The sequence below is a fragment of the Malus sylvestris genome, chromosome 17, assembly GCF_916048215.2.
Source record: "Malus sylvestris chromosome 17, drMalSylv7.2, whole genome shotgun sequence".
Classification (NCBI taxonomy): Eukaryota; Viridiplantae; Streptophyta; class Magnoliopsida; order Rosales; family Rosaceae; genus Malus; species Malus sylvestris.
In genome coordinates, this window is record NC_062276.1 from 10,521,107 (window position 1) to 10,537,956 (window position 16,850).

General features: G+C 35.6%; 3 protein-coding genes, 4 long non-coding RNA genes and 1 other non-coding gene across 17 annotated transcripts in view; 6 read left to right on the forward strand and 2 right to left on the reverse strand.

Annotated features, from left to right (window-relative positions):
• Positions 1–16,850, reverse strand: part of LOC126609711 (uncharacterized) — a 41,809-nt gene that overhangs the window by 19,625 nt on the left and 5,334 nt on the right. For 4 of the 8 annotated variants that reach the window (XM_050277626.1, XM_050277621.1, XM_050277614.1 and 1 more), the window contains exons 5-7: positions 15,078–15,158; positions 14,548–14,978; positions 13,517–14,290 (exon numbers count right to left, since the gene is read on the reverse strand). The exons of the other annotated variants lie outside the window; for them this stretch is intronic. In XM_050277626.1, coding sequence (XP_050133583.1) covers positions 13,682–14,290; positions 14,548–14,978; positions 15,078–15,158 — 1,121 coding nt within the window. In that variant the 3' untranslated portion in view covers positions 13,517–13,681. Of the gene's footprint in view, positions 1–13,516; positions 14,291–14,547; positions 14,979–15,077; positions 15,159–16,850 lie in introns of those variants that run through there. 8 annotated transcript variants of the gene reach the window in all.
• LOC126609740 (uncharacterized) overlaps positions 1–16,850 on the forward strand; it is a 36,589-nt gene that overhangs the window by 16,343 nt on the left and 3,396 nt on the right. The gene's annotated exons all lie outside the window — the stretch shown is intronic.
• LOC126609741 (uncharacterized) lies at positions 3,825–6,169 on the forward strand. The gene is made up of 3 exons (XR_007618246.1): positions 3,825–3,935; positions 4,164–4,205; positions 5,912–6,169. It is a non-coding gene; the product is annotated as an uncharacterized LOC126609741 (long non-coding RNA).
• On the forward strand, positions 5,615–5,733 carry LOC126612679 (5S ribosomal RNA). The gene has a single exon (XR_007619246.1). It is a non-coding gene; the product is annotated as a 5S ribosomal RNA (ribosomal RNA).
• Positions 7,127–7,951, reverse strand: LOC126609750 (uncharacterized). The gene is made up of 3 exons (XR_007618261.1): positions 7,856–7,951; positions 7,299–7,448; positions 7,127–7,217 (listed from the first exon to the last, which is right to left on the reverse strand). It is a non-coding gene; the product is annotated as an uncharacterized LOC126609750 (long non-coding RNA).
• On the forward strand, positions 8,154–10,724 carry LOC126609751 (uncharacterized). The gene is made up of 2 exons (XR_007618262.1): positions 8,154–8,312; positions 10,381–10,724. It is a non-coding gene; the product is annotated as an uncharacterized LOC126609751 (long non-coding RNA).
• On the forward strand, positions 8,944–10,128 carry LOC126609730 (uncharacterized). The gene has a single exon (XM_050277661.1). It carries the CDS (start codon positions 8,959–8,961, stop codon positions 9,835–9,837), a length of 879 nt encoding a protein of 292 aa, XP_050133618.1. The 5' UTR covers positions 8,944–8,958; the 3' UTR covers positions 9,838–10,128.
• LOC126609735 (uncharacterized) lies at positions 11,707–12,235 on the forward strand. The gene is made up of 2 exons (XM_050277666.1): positions 11,707–11,846; positions 11,932–12,235. Exons 1-2 carry the CDS (start codon positions 11,746–11,748, stop codon positions 12,218–12,220), a joined length of 390 nt encoding a protein of 129 aa, XP_050133623.1. The 5' UTR covers positions 11,707–11,745; the 3' UTR covers positions 12,221–12,235.

Consider the following 16,850-nt stretch of genomic DNA (forward strand, 5'->3'; position numbering starts at 1 on the left):
TAAATAGGGACAAACATTGATAAAATGAGTATAAAACAAATATAGACATAAAATGAATCTTCATAGGATGTATTCAATTGAGAATTTGAAATACTTTAATGGATTTATAAAGAGTAATGCTATTCATAACATGTTTTGTACCACATTTTCATACCATCTTATGTGATGTGGACAGCCACATCATTTGAATTAATCAGATTTTTAAATATAGTTCATTATTTAATAACCTAATTGTGAACACAAAAAATTCCTGAAATGAAAGAGACAAGAACAACGTGCACAAACAAATATTTGTATTTGATGATTTTGGGTTACAATCTCTCTCAAATTTGATCCTCTGATTTGATCTCCATAAGGTGTGTATTTGTGGATGTGTGATTGATCCAAGGGCCGTCGAGGCTTGATCTTGGATGAATGTTCTCCGTGGGCTTGATCTTTGAAAGTGGATTTGAGCGGATCTTCGAGGAGCCGTTGGGGCTTGATCTTGAGGATAAGTGTTTCTTCAAGGGTCGTTGAGGCTTGATCTTGAATAATGGTGATGAACGGATCTTCAAGGGCTTTTGGGCTTCATCTTGAAAAACAGTGATGAACAGATCTTCAAGAGCTTTTGGGCTTGATCTTGAAGAACGGTGATGAACGGATCTTCAAGGGCTTTTGGGCTTTGATCTTGAAGAACGGTTGGATGTGTGGATTTGAGCGGATCTTCAAGGAGCCATTGGGGCTTGATCTTGAGGATGAGTGTTTCTTCAAGGGGGGCTTGATCTTGAATAATGGTGATGAACGGATCTTCAAGGGCTTTTAGGCTTGATCTTGAACAACAGTGTAAGAAGTTGCCGTCTCTTTCATCCATTTTTCTCCTTCCTTTAGCAATTCACTGTGATTCTTTGTAAATAGTTCCCTTGGTTTCAATTTTTCATCTATGTTCCTATACTCACGAAACTTAGGAGGTACAATAGTCTCTACTTCCTGCATTGCATTGAACAAGTATTGACATATGAGAGCATAATATATAATTTTCTATAATCTTTATTATATTAGGATTAACTACCTACATTTTACATTCCAAGATTTGTAACTTGTGTTAGGTTGTGTTAATTTAAACATTTGTACTGACATATGAGAGCACCTACAATTGGTCACGAATCACGATGTTCAATTTTAACATTCTACGCATTAAGGCTCTAAGATTTTGTTAATTTTACAACTTGTGTTAGGTTGACACCTGGTAAGTGGATAAAAGGATTTGTAGTTTAGTTAGTTAAGAGTATTTTTCCGAAGTGTCGAGTCCAATTCTTCCCTCCCTCCCCCAGTACCTAATAGTTGATGCTGGATTTGGATGATTATTACAAAAAAGGAAAACAAATTCAGAACCTCCCAAACACTTAATTTGATTCTTTCAGTTTATATGACATATAGGCAAAGTAATCAAGAATTATGTTGAGTGAGAAATCTTAACCTTGTACCATTGTAGTTCACGCTGCATTTGCAATGCTGCCCCTGGAATACGATTAAGTTGTGCTTGTGCAGATGGGGGCAACAACCCAACCATATGTAGCTTGTTATTATATTTTCTATCGGCAAGATTTGTCACCCAGTCTTTCGCAGAGATCCCATATATAAGGTTATAAATCTTTTCTTGACGATATTGGATGACAACGTGAAATATGCCCCTTACCTCGTCATTTGTTGCCCACAAAAGTTCAGGATTTGCTTTACACATATGAGTAACAAATTCCACGTTCCCCCTCCTAACAGCTTGGAAGATTGCTTTACGCACATAGGAAGAACTCTTTTGTTGCATATCCCAATCTTTATTTATCTCTTCGCACATGAGCTTTAAAAATGCAAGGGAGTGGACATGGACAATCTTCATTTCATATGCGTTTGATTCCTGAGATGATATTTAAAACCTAGATGTTTAGGACATAAACTGCTTTGGATAAATGATTTGAATTCAAATCCACAACAAATGAAATTGTTACTAGCATACCAAGTATCTCAATGATTTTCAAAACAAGCCCTTCCTTTTGTTTTTTTGAATAAGAAACGAGCCGTTCCACTAAACCTCCCACTGCAATGGAAAAAATGTTGGTGAAACTTATGGAGCATGTTGTTAGATGTACGACCAACTTAATGGAACTTGCATATGGAAATCCATTGTTTGTTGACCAGGAAGGGTTTCATAACCCTTGAGGTGCCCCTTTGACCAACAATTGACTTTTCAACCAACAAGCCTCAAGCCCTATCCTAGGATATTATTAATGGCTCGTTTCCGTAATCGTAATCAAAATAAAAGAAATCAGATTGAGGAGAAATTGAATTGGTGAGGAGTTGGAATAAGAAAAAGTCATAATCATATTCCTGTTGAGGTTGTTTACTTAAATTGAGTGGAATTAGAATAAAGTTGAAACTTAATTCATATAAGTTATTTACTAATTCACCTCAATCGAAATAGAAATTAATATAATTGCTAAAACGCCCGTTTCCATAATAAATTATTTTATGGTCTAATTTTTTTTCCATTATTTTATATACTAATTAAATTGTTCGTATATAATTAAACTTTAATTAGTTTTATTCATTTTTTCCTATGTATTTCAAATAAATTATTATTGCTCTTTTTTTTATTAGTAAATAAGTTATTTTATAGTCTAATTAATAGAAAACATTAATTAATTTCTTATTAAAAGAAAAAAAAATAAAAAACTTGCCAAACTTATCTGTTACCGTAGCAATCTCCCCCTCTCTATTCCACACCGTCACACTCTCTACTCCCCCACAGTAACACTCTATCTCCAATGCATCTCACAGCAACTCCTGATAAAGAACTGAGCCACCACCACACCATAACTCTTTCACTCACTTCCAATGTTCTGATTACAAAATTCTCTAGAGACAAACAGAGAGAGATGGTTGTGAGTGGTTGCAGTGGGCATGAGATGTGGCTCTGGACGGGGGAGGGTGCGGTGGTGAAGAGATGAAAACTTTGCAGAGCTAGGCAATGTCTCTCTGGTGAGATGAAGAGCCATGTTGGAATACTAAAAACCAATTGAGGACACAATTGATAAAATAAGTCCATTCCGATTACCCGCTTCTTTTGGAATTCAAATCCCTCCCTCATATAGGGAGTCCAAATCCTCCAAAAACATGACTGGATTTCATAATTTGGAAGGGAACCACATAAATTTTAATTCCTTCATGTTAGGTAAACAAAAGAGTATTCCGTAATCAGAATTTAATTCCGTATTTTATTTCCTATTATAGGTATGTAAACATGCTATAAATATGATAGTCGTTAGACCTCACACATTTAAGTTCACATTTCTTGATGGTATACATTGTCTCGGCCACAGGAACCATGAGAAGTGAGACATGTAATAAACTTTGGCTTGATAACTTTTTGACAGAACATGGTTTTTGTGCCTTTACAGAAGCTACCAAACATGGCCCTAGCGTTTAGTATATTTAAATAATATGTAAATTTTGTATAAAAATATCGATGCCTGTTGTGTAAAATAAAATTTTAACAAAATTATGGAAAAAAAGTAATTAATCCTCTCTCTCCTCTCTCCTCTCTCCTCTCTACCCTCTCCCCTCTCCCCCTTGGAGAAATCCCTCCTCCCTCCTGCATCCTCGCTCCCTCTTCTCTTTCACGCAACGGCGCTGTCGTCCACCGGTCACCAATGACCGTCAAATTATACCTCCAGAATCCTCTTCCCACCCTCTTTCCCAACCCCAGGCTAGTTTCTACAAATTCGTAACCGAATTTCCTCAATTTCAGATCTAAGAAACGTAAGGTTTTGATCGGCTTTTGTGTGTTTTGTAGGTATGGGAGAGGCGGGACGGCGAAGAGCGGAGTTGGAGTGGCGTCAATGTGTGTGATGAGGCCGGAGCTGGCAGTGAAGTCGAGCCGGTGGTTATAGCGCGAGTTTTGGGTATTTTTGCATTTTCAATCACGATTTTACACTGCTTCAATTTGATTTAGGATTTTTTTGTTGTTGTTTTGTTATTTTAATCTGTCAATGGTTGTATAGACTGCAATACAACATCAATTGGATTGCTGAAGAGTCCAGTTTTCTTGGTGTAATTATTGTTCTAACTAGATGCTAAGAGTGTGAACATTGATTTGATGCTTGTGTATAAATATATATGTTTATATGCAGTTGGAGTGAAGGTGAAAGCTGACAAAGATGTTCCACAGAGACGTAAGTTGTTTATCTATTTTCAATTTAGTGTTCTTAGCTCATAGCGTTTTCTTTCGAATATGTCCTGTAAAAGCTTCATTTTTAAATTCATAAAAAGTTGTGGGACTCTTAAAAGTTATAGGCAAGGGAATGTGGTAAAGTGAGCTTCATTGCATGAAAAACCGGGGTCCAACGCCTGCGAGTATTGCATTGAGTTTTCTTGGTAGTAATGCATTTTTTTTGTTTTTGCCCTGGAACATCACTGGAATATGTGGTAGTTGATATCAGACCTCTTCGAAGGGATTTGGCCTTACTTTTGCTATGGGTTTTGATATCATATCTTTTCAACTGTTTCTTAATTTAAGTTTTTATTTTTTTAATGGGTTAAACTCCGCCTCTATTAGTTTATCTTACATTGCCAGTCCCAAGCCCGGATAAAGGAGGAGGGGGAGGGCATCAGGTAGTCGACAACCAGCACTCCTATCTTACGTCGAATCCTTGGGATTAGGGGTGGGTTCGGTTTAAATCGGTTCGGTTTTTTGCCAAAACCGAAACCAAACCGAAATTTTGGCTCGGTTCAATTTTTTTTCGGTTTTTTTCGGTTCGGTTTCGGTTTTTTGTTTTTATTTTTTTTCAAAAAATGAAAAACATTGAAATTTTAAATTTTAACATATCTAACACAATCATAACATAAACATTCTAACTAGTATTAAAGACAATGAAAATAAACATTTAAAGTTGAACTAAAATCATCAATCAAGTCTTCCAAAGTCCAAACTAACAACCTCACAACACAAAAATCACACAAAAATCGTACAAATGACTTAGAAAAGTTAAATTGTATGATGTTGTTCAAAGATCAGGGTTGTTTGCTTGTAACTGCATGTTGATAACTTGATTAGTAAAGGTAATGCGTGGGTGGATTTATTTAGTGTGTGCTGGATTCTTTTCCATCACAAATTACCCAAGTAATCTACCCGAAATAAATGTTTATGAATTATGTTACATGATATATGAGAGTAGATTTGGAAAAGAAAGCTGGCGCAGAAGTAGACAGTGCTATGGAGATGGATGTAGGTACTTCAGGAAGAGGTTAGGTTCAGAAACCTTATATGGGGGAGAAATAATAGGTTAGGGTTTAGAGTTTTTATAGGCTTTTTTTTTAATATTTTGAGCTTAAAGTTTTGCAACACATTGGGTTTAGCACATTTTAACTTACAAATTGGGTTTAGAATATAATACCCAAAACAAATAATTAAATAAAAAAATTAATTTAATTAATTCGGTTCGGTTCGGTTCGGTTTGGTTCGGTTTCTAAATCACTAAAACCGAACTGAACCAAAAGAATTCGGTTCGGTTTTTTCGTTCGGTTCGGTTTTTTCGATTTCGGTTCGGTTTGGTTTTCGGTTTTTTGAACTCACCCCTACTTGGGATGTGATCATACCAACTCACATGCACCGGATCCCATCAGAACTTCGAAGTTAAGTGAGTCTGGGTGAGAATAGTACTAGGATGGGTGACCTCCTGCGAAGTCCTCGTGTTGCATCCCCCACAGCCGACCCCACCTAATGGGAAAAGGCTTTGTTGTGTTGTTATTTTTTTAATGGGTTAAACAGCTAACGATGAGAATTGAATTTTTAACTATAGTACTTATTTATAGGAAGTAGGGTCTTAGAGAAAATTGTAGTAAATTCAAATTCATTAATGTTATTTTACTTTTTTCACAGGTTCCTGAAGCTTATGATCGGCCTCTCTTTCAGGTATTGATATAACTTCATTTTAATGCAGTATGATGCTTTAAGTTTAGAGATTGTTTTGGCCAAACAATTTCTCTGTGCATACTAATAAACTATACTAAGCTTAGAGATTGATTGGGCTGAACAATTTTTCTTTAATTTATAATGTTGATTTCTTGTTTGAGTTTCACATGTGATTGATCTATCAAGAACAGAAACTGAGGTGCGCCTATTGGTCACGATTTGAAAGTTGTGTGTATAGTTCTGTCATCTAGGATGGTTGTCAAAATTAAGGCAACAACCTATTTGTGCTTTAACTCTTTGAGCACAAATAGCCATATCGTGCCCTCTCATCGAAGGGCACACTAATAGAGGGTACATATAATAGTTTAGTTGCTGCACTGTTACTATTGATACATAGCACATACGTTGGTGCCCTTTGACCTCATAGGGCCAAAATAGCTTTTTGTGCACAATCGCCATATTTTTTGTGGTGAAATGAGATATCTATGCATATTTCAATTGTTTGTGAACTGAGAGCTAGAGGGTTGATAACATAGTGTCACAAGGTTAGGTGATAGTAAGTCTGCACCGGGTAGCATTGGAATACATGACATCATACCTGGTAAATTCATATTGTGCGATGACTATGCATGAATAATTATGTATCATGTAGCAATGAGGTGCATGGGATGTTGACTTGGTATATTCGTATTAAGAGATCACTACATATGGGATCATAACCTGGTAAAGTCGCAGGTGCGATCAATATTTTCGAAAGATGATTGTGGCATGGTGAATCCAAATCATGCAATCATCTTCTCTAGGCAGTAGACCAAGTGTGAATTCTCTAGGCTAATATTGTATTTTATGTTATTCATTTTATGGGTCTATTCTTTAAAAACATGTCAAACGCATTTTATACTCGTTTTGTATCCGTAAAATGAAAAATTATTTTGCAACATTACCAAACATGCACTTATCCTCCCAATAATCTCCACAAATGAAGAAAACTCTCCTAATAATCTCTCCAAATTTAGCAAGGTAGGGAGGGATTAGTCATAGTAATTAAGTGTCCAACTTGTTATCCAAGTGAGTTATAATCAGAATTCAAAGTGGATAACCCAAATTGGATTGTACCATTTATACAACATTTTTAACTTGTTAATGATGGGAGAGGAAGGGGATAACAAACCTGAACGTATTAAACTCCTTCCGTTATTAGCTTGGGGATTTTCTTCATTTTGAACAGTTCCACAGATATGATTGATGCGAGGAGGAGGTTGTATGTATAGACCTATCAAGACAAGAAAATATGTCATATAAAAGTGAAAGCAAATAATTAATAGAAAGAGAAGGGAGTTTGTGGTACACTAACAGTCATAAACCCATTGTTGCCAGAAATTGAGCTCCGCTCCGCTTAGGAATGAAGAAGCGTCCCGAGCTAAATATTCTAAAGGGGTCAATTGCAGGCGGTCCTAAGTAAAGGCTAATTCTGGGCAACGCTGAATTAAATTCTATGAGATATCTGTTTATTTTTAACGTTACAAATTTTCCAGAAATAATTAGTTTGCTATGGTAATTTGTAGCTATGGGAAAAAGAGTCAACTGTAGCTAGAAAAGCTATTTATTTTTCAAGTTGCGAATTGATAACTATTTCGTTTTCAGTTTTTGTAATCACGTTTTTAATTTGAAAACCAAAAACTTGTTTGATAACTACATTTAGTTTTCAAGTTTCAAAAAAAAAAATGAAGGCTATTGTTTTTTAAGTTTTCAAACTTTTAATTTCGGATTTAATTTTATTTATTTATTTATTTTTTTTTTGAAAATTGAAGGTAGTTTACCAAACAACTGAAATGATTATCAAACGAATCCTTAATTTTCATTTTTGTAGTCCTCAACAGCATGTTATTACTCATATTTAAAAACTTTTACCAAATTCTTTGGATGTAAAACAATTGGAGATTATTGTAGCGCCATGAGGTCCTTTGGCTGGCATTAAATCTTCAAGTGGAGTGACGGAGTAGAGATATCGAGCCATATGCCAATGACCAAGCAAATAAGCTAACACAATTGGAGGCTCGTTGTTTGAATCGGGAATGCCGAGTAATTTTTGGTTCTTTGTTACCATGCATTGAGCCATTTCGGTAATCCCCTTGATTGCAGCAAGAGCAAGAGCTGTCCGACCATCCTGTGTTGATTTTATTTCCAAGTCGTCCTCTTCCATCAATGACACCAATTCTTTCACAATTTCCACATTCCCAGCTTCAACTGCAATGTGAAGAGCTGTCTTCCCAGAAGATGGATGTCTTACTCTTACTGCCTCCGGATGTTGGATGTAAAAGTCCCTTGCAGTTTCCCCAACGACCAGCTTGGACAGCCTCAAAGAAAGGTTTACACTGACTATATTCAAATCCTGTCAAATTTATCTTGTTTTGTTATTGTTAATTTCCCCATACTTCTTTAGTTTGATGCAAGAACTGTTCTGTAGTTAAACTTCAATCATAGAAACGATGGAAGATAATGTTTTGGGTTCCTTGTTATTTAACTTTTTAATGAAGTTATATGAAATTATAGGGTAAATATCAGTTTACTACCCTTAAGTTTCGTGGTTTTCAACATTTGGTACATCAAGTTTTTTTTCGTCCCAAAGTCATACCTAAAGTGTTAATTTTGGGACAGTCTTAGACATCCGTTGGTTAAACTGTTAAGTATTCCGTTAACTGATGACATGACGCTCACGTGGACAATGACTGGATGCCACGTGTCAATAAAGGTGCCATGTGGATATTAAAAATTAAAAAATTAAAAAATTACAAAAAATAAAGAAAAAACTGTTCTTCTCCTTCGTACATCTTTTTCTTCTCCCTCACTTCTCTAACCCTCCTCTCTCCTCCTCCTCCTCTGTTCTTCTCCAAAATTTCCACCCAAATTTTCAATTCGATCAAAACTCACTCCGATCAAAATCCTCGCCCTTCTCTTCTTCTCGGAATCTCAAATCTCAACCTTCCAAACCCGACCCGGTTCAAATTGCTGCGATGGTTCCACCGGCGGGTCCAAACCCACTGAACCCCCAACTGATTCAGCAGTTCCTGAGATCCGTCCTCTCCCAGCGCGGCCCCTCTGCCCTCCCTTACTCTGAAAACACCAAGTGGCTCATCTGCACCCACCTCGTCTCTCTCACCTCCGCCCACCCTTCCCTTGAACCCAAAACAGCGATGGGTGTGGGGGGGGGGGGGGGGGCATGGCATTTTTGGAGCAAAAAAGGGTATAAGTCATTCGAGGTCGAAGGGAATCAAGTGGAGGTTTATTGGGATCTTCGTTCTGCAAAATTTGGCGGCGGCCCAGAACCTTGTTCTGACTTTTATGTTGCTCTTGTTTGCGATCAGGAGATTGTGTTGTTATTGGGAGACATGAAGAAAAAGGCATACAAGAGAACAAAATCCAGACCAGCCCTTGTGGAGGCACTTTTATACTACAAAAAAGAAAACGTGTTTGCCAAGAAAAGTTTTGCCACAAGAGTGAAGTTTGATGAGAATAGAAAAGAGCATGACATTGTCGTGGAGAGCTCAACATCGGGCTCGAAAGACCCCGAAATGTGGATCAGCATAGATGGGATTGTGTTGATTCATGTCAAGAATTTGCAGTGGAAATTCAGAGGGAATCAGACCTTGCAGGTGAACATGCAACCGGTGCAAGTTTTCTGGGACGTGCACGATTGGCTTTTCAGCAGCCCCGGGACTGGGCACGGGCTGTTTATTTTCAAGCCAGGGCTGCCGGAATCAGAGAGCGATCACGACAGAGATGGCAACGGCGGCATAGACAGTGATCATAGCAGTCCTTATTATTCAACTCAGACTAGTAACTCAACATCTTCTGACTTCTGCCTGTTTCTTCATGCATATAAGATTGAGTGAGGGAAACTAGCTTATAGAAAAAAGAAAAAAAAAACAGAAAATGGTTGTAAAATTGTAAATTATGGTCGTAGCATTACTTCATATATAAGGGTACTCGAATATTCATTTGATAATTTGTAAATTGAACTTTTTTAATTGTTGGTGTCACCCGTTTCGTGCTGTTGTAGGATACTGGGTAGCCTTTGGTAGGGAAGGTATTTGGAGGATGATGAATGGTGGGAGGCATATATAATAATGTAAAATTGTATTCATATTCTATATGCAGGAAATTAAGAAATTAAGGTCTAGAAATGCTATTCCATGATCACCTACTTATTCTTGCAATTTTTCAAGTGGATTGATTATTATATTCTTGCCATTTTTTATTTTCTGTGTGTGGAAAATTGGAGGGGTGTTGGTATAATGTGGATATGGCTAGTGTTTAAGGACCGATATTGCTGTTAATTTTTCATGATAAGAAAGTGAAAAGAAAATGCTTCGAGTCAATATTCAAGTATCAAACGTTACAACACCGAACTAACATGTTTCATGGTTTAATTGTAGGTCAAATCATAAAAAAGGGGTGGATGAATTGAATCATTTTACACTTGTTTCGATAGATTAATCCAAGGCAAGTCATGTAAAATTATTTTTGATTTTCTTATTCACTGGTGTTAAATTGGTTGAAGTGGAAAAAGTTCAACAAGTTCATTGGTCAAGAGATTCTAGCAAATTAGGGTTACATATATGAAATTTTAGCAAAAAGTTCATCCAATTTTTCATACCACCTGGGATTGAGACTAGCTAAGCCGCTTCCAATTTCAACAAAACCTCATCTTTCTTAACTTTTAAGAGATGTATGTCAAAACATCGGCCATTATATTAAATTTGAATATTTCATAATCTAACTTACTTTCATTTTATCAATAAATAATATGTGACGTTTGCATGTTGCATTGAAAAAGTGTACAATACTTTCACTTTTTGGGAAAAGAATGCATAATTTAACTATTCATTGAGATTGTAAGAAAAAATAAAAATATGTATGTATGATCGTAAAACGCATATTGAATTGCACTATACTTTTATATCTCATCACCGCACCATGGCGAAGTACTCTTTTTTGGCTTAGATGGACGGAGGAAGCTAGGTTGGCCGAAATATATTTATGAGTTCAAACGTGATGTGCCATTAATTTTTTAGAATAAGAAAAGATGGAGAAAATTTCTCAAGCCAATATTCAAGTATCAAGCATATATCACACAGTGGGCCATTAATTCTACACTTGATTTGTTGGAGAGAATTGGTATGTTCTACTCATTTGCCACCTGAAACAAGATTTGAATTGTACTGTACTTTCTAAAATTGAAAAGTCGTCACTTATCTCCTTAAAAGCTGAATTCTATCTCAATTGGTCTTCTTTTCATATACTCTATCTACAATCTAATTAAGTTGGGTTATGTGACTTTCAAGGATTAAGTGACAAATTTTTAGTTTCGAATGGGAAATGAATAATCAAAGGCAAGTCATAAACCTTACTCTAGAAAAAAAGAAAAAACAAACGCCATTGATTTAGCCACTTAGTACCACGGTCTGGTGGTATTCCTCTTCACTTAGAAGTAACTTGGAAGTAAGAGGTCTTATGTTTAAATCTTGTGGATGGCGAATTCAATACCAAATTAGGCTGCCATTGTGTGACTTAACCGAACTTCACCTCCATTTAGTGTAAAAATATCGACGTACTAAAAAAAACAAAACAAATGCCATTGATTTTTTTTTTAGGTAGGATTTTAATTTTATTATTTAAACTCCACCAAAAAATAAAATAGAGAAAAAAGAAAAAAAAATGAGCGGCACTCGATCTCCTCTATATTGCAAGTGCGCGCACCTCCGGGCATTGGTTAGAAGAAACAGCAGAAAGAAAAGAAAATGAAAGTTGGTTCGAAGGTAGTGTTTCTGCTGAGAGACTCAGAGGGCTTCGGCGAAGCCATCTCAGCTGCTTTCCGCCCAAATCCAAGCAATTCGACTGTGTAAGATATCTTCCTATCAACCCTTTTAAGTTTGAGATCAAGTTCATATTATATCGATTGATTTCGGTGCTCCAATTTGTTGCAGAGAAGAAAGTTTCGAGCTTTCATTGGAGCGCTATGGAATCCAAAATTGCAAAGCTTCTGGAATCCTTCGCCACTTCCTCGATCACCAGGGCCTATATGAGGTTCCCCTTCTCTCTCTTCCTCTCTCCCTCATGGTATTGTTTAGGACCCAGAAACGGGTTTGTATTCGTATAGATTCTATGTGGGATTTGGGTGTTGAGAAATGGGTCGTGTATTTTCTAATGGAATGTGCTCTGGTTTTTATGGTGAAAGTGAAATTTGTGGCAATTTGGGGTTTAGATTGTGTGTGATTGAAATTGAAAATGATGCTGGTTTTTCAAAACCATGTGGGGTATAAAATCGACTCGGTGTTATGGAATTGTGAGTGATCTGTGAGATCTAAAGGGACTTGATTGCAGGCGTTTTTCGAAGAATGCTTGTAGATTTGGTTTCTATGCCCATAGTAGTAGAAACCCATTAAATTACTTTGTAAAAGTTTTGTTCCTTTGTGTTTCAGAACTCATGCTGTGACCATAACACTGGAAGGTTCCACATTATTTTTTTATGCAGTTTTCTGTTTTTCATAAAGTTTATCGATCTACCACTGCTCTGAAATGCTTTAGTTGTTAGGATGTGAGCCAACAGCTTTTGATATTGTGTTGAGTTTGTCGGTTCATTACTATTTCCAACAGCTTGAGTTACCCAGAAGCAAAATTTGAAACAAAATTTGAAACCAAATATTCACTTTATGGTATAAAGATTGGTTCAGAAACAAGCATAAGCAAGGCTATGGCAACCGAAACCCAGAAGCCACCGCCATCCTTGCGGATTCATCATGAACCTTTGGCTTGCTTTCTTCAGTTGGTCCGTGTTTTGAAGTTGCCAACATATGTTCTTATCGGGCAAAGAGGCCAACACATTTCTGATAAAGAAGAGTTTCAGGTATACAATTTTTTTTTTTTTAAATTACTTTATCTAATGCAACTGTTAACATTCAGTTGGGTTTGGAGGCCATGATATGATAGTAATTTTTATTTCTATGATTTGTTTGAGAAATGAATGGGAAAAAAATTAGTGTACGCTCGGTTTCTTTCTCTTTTCTCTTCCTTTTAGTTCTCTATGAATCTGTCTGTTTCCCGAGTGTATGTATATCGTCTAACTCTAGATGGATTTTTTTCAGATACTTTATGAGATTGGAGAACTTTTAGCAAGCACTTTGAACCTTTCCTTTTCAAGAGACAAGATCACGTGGAATCCAACAAGAAAATCAAAAGACGATCGGGAGCCATGGCGTGCATTATATGGTTAAACCTCTACTGTCTGTGACATTAGAGGTTGAGACAAGATCTATCGTTGGGTGCATCAGGTTGAAAAAACTTTCAGTTCATACTGTGATTGATAGATCTATGTTCAACATCATAGTGCTTAAACTTTCATTTATGGATTATATATTAAGGATGATGGGATAATCTGAATGATTAGTTCAAGTGTTCATCCTGTTGGGTGCCTTGTGTGGTTCTTATTCGAACCTGTAATGTAGTAACTACAATCAAATCATTCATCATACAATAAAAACGAATCAGGCAATACACTAAAACAAGACATCATTTAGTAATACAGTTTAGTGGTGTTCCTCTTCATTTGTAAATGAGAGGTTCTACATATACCACCAATTTATTCCTTAATATATAATTCATCGAATCAGTTACACCTCTAATTTTGGAATCTCACATCAACAGATACAATAAGAAATATAAAATAATGAAAAACCTTTACAACCAACGTTTCACATTCCTATTAAATATTCCTTTTCCGTAAGTAGAAACGATAATTCTAACTAGGAGGGGGAATTGCATCCAAGCAAATAAAGTGACAGGAACACTTGAAAGAAGGATGGCCGGAATCACAATCCAAGAATGTCTACGAACTATAATTAGAAGGGCAGCGGAAAACGCAATCATCATGGTTGCAATAGCCAAAAAGAGAGCGGCAAGACCAATTATCATTTTTGTGGGTAAGGATTTTAGGAAATCATCTTCTGCGAAACGTGACGTGAGAATTCCGAGAAACGTCAATGTTGCAGTCGTGGAAGAAAAGAGTGATATAGCATCTGAAATTATAAATAGTATAAACAATTTTTCATGGTTGAATGTGGGAAAACCGGTATCTCCATTTCCTCCAGGAATTGTGATTACTGCGGCAAACATAATGGTGATAATAAGAGCACCTACAACAGTGTAAGAAGTTGCCGTCTCTTTCATCCATTTTTCTCCTTCCTTTAGCAATTCACTGTGATTCTTTGTAAATAGTTCCCTTGGTTTCAAAGATTCACCGACGTTCATATACTCTTGACTCCTAGAAGGTACAATAGTCTCTACTTCCTGCATTGCATTGAACAACTACTGACATATGAGAGCATAAAATATAATTTTCTATAATCTTTGTTATATTATGGTTAACTACATTTTACACTCCAAGATCTGAACATGGTATTCAAAATTGGTCACGATGTTTCAATTTGAACATCTACGCATTATAGGCTTTAAGATTGTGTTAATTTTACAACTTATTTTAGATTGTGTAAGTATTGTAAGATAGGCAAAGTAATTAAGAACTATGTTGGGTGAGAAAATCTAACCTTGTACCATTGTAGTTCACGCTGCATCTGCAATGCTGCACCTGGAATTTGATTAAGCTGTGCAGATGGGGACAACAACCCAGCCATATGCAGCATGATATTATTATACACATCGACAAAATTTGTGATAGTGTCTTTCGTAGATATCCCATATATAAGGTTATAAATCTTTTCTTGACAACATTCGATGGCAACGTGAAATAAGCCCCTTCCCCTGTCATCTCCTATCATCAGAAGTTCAGGATTTGCTTTACACATATGAGTAACAAACTCCACGTTCCCCCTCCTAACAGCTAGGAAGATTGCCGACCTCACAGAGGGATAATTCATTTGTTGCATATCGAAATCTTTATTTATCTCTTCGCAGATGAGCTTTAAAAATGCAAGTGCGTTGACTTGGACAATCTTCATTTCATATATGCGTTTGATTCCTGAGTTGACATTTAAAACCCAAATGTTTATGACATAAACTGATTTGGATAATTGATTTGAATTCAAATCTACAACAAATGAAATTGTGACTAGCATACCAAGTATCTGAACGATTTTCGAAACAAGCCCTTCCTTTTGTTTTTCTGAATGGGAAACAAGCCGTTCCACTAAACCTCCCACTGCAATGGAAAAAATGTTGGTGAAACTTATGGAGCATGTTGTTAGATGTACGACCGACCTAATGGAACTTGCATAATGGAAAAGGAGATTATATTCACACATTCTAAATTATTTTTTCTACATTCTTTCAATTTTTTAATATTTTTCTATCAGGTGTTAGTGGTGTGTATAAAATATTAAAAAATTAAAAAAATGTAAAAGAAGTAATTTGAAGTATGTGAATATAATAATGAAACTGTATTAATTAAATATTATAAAACGTGTGACAAAAATGGCTTTATTGTGTTTACACTTTACAGAAGCTAGCAATAAAATGTATGTTTCTCATGGTTGATACACACTATTACAAACTTCTCTTCTATCTCCAAACTTCCCTGGGCAATTTTTCAAGAAATGATGAAGCCCAATTTTTTTTTCACGAACCAGGAGTCTCTACAACTCCAACCTCATGATAAAGTACGGAGTTTTGTGCTCTTTAATTTAGTATATTTAAATAAAAGTTAGTTTTTTTGACCTAGCTTTTTTTTTAATTTTATTTTTTGAACAAAAAATATTAACTACACTAAGAAAGTAGGGGAGTGCGTTAAGCCTCATAATGAGTTAGCAATAATGTGGTTCAAAGTCGCATTTAAGGATAATTAAACTCATACCTATCACTTACAAGTCAAGACAAATACCACTAAACTATAGTATTAAATAGCGACCTTACATTTAGTATATTTAAATAATATGTAATTTTTGTGCCCTAATATTTAGTATTATTTAAATAAAATTACTTTTTGAATTATCTGCACTGTGCACTTTTTACATTTCATATGGCATGTATAAAAATATGGATAAATTGCTGTTTGACTCTCTAGATTATTGTGTCAAATGAAATTGACCCATGGATTTTTTTTGGTAAATTAACCCCCAAAACTATTTTAAATCAGCCAATTAACCTCTCACCTTTAGATTCGAAAAAATTCATCTACTTTGTTGTTAGATTTGAAGGTAAATTTGTCTTCTTAATAGTTAGATTTTAGGGTAGAAGAGATAAAGGGGATGACAAATAAAAAGACAATTTTACCCTCAAATTTAATGGCAGAGTAGATGATTTTTTTTTAATTTTTAAAATCTAATGGTAAGAGGTTAATTGACGGAAATGAATCATCTCCGGATCCATTCCTCCTAATCCATCAAGTCCGGAGATCCGGACCATTGAAATTTGATCTAACAGCTACAAACAGGTCCACTTTAAAAGTTATAATAATTTTGGCCGTTGGATCAATAACTTTTAAAGTGGGTCCTTGTTTGTAGTCGTTAGATCAAATTTCAATGGTCTGGATCCCCAGACTTAGTGGATTAGAAGGAAGGGATCCGGAGATGATCCCTTTCCTTAATTGACTTATTTAAAATAGCTAGGGGTTAATTTACCATAAAAATAATTCATGGGATCAATTTTAAATGGTATAATATTTCAGGGGTCAAACGGTAGTTTGCTCATAAAGATATCATGCCTTTTGTGTAAACTACAATTTAAAAAAATATGAAAAATAAAAAAGAAAACTCTAAAAATTTCATTATGCACTTTTCATAAGTGTATTTTTTAGTAATTATAAAAAGTTTTGAATGCGAAATAAGATTTTAGGAATGGTAATAACAATTTTCAATAAAAAAAAAAGGTTATTTATCCTCTCTGTCCTCCCTCC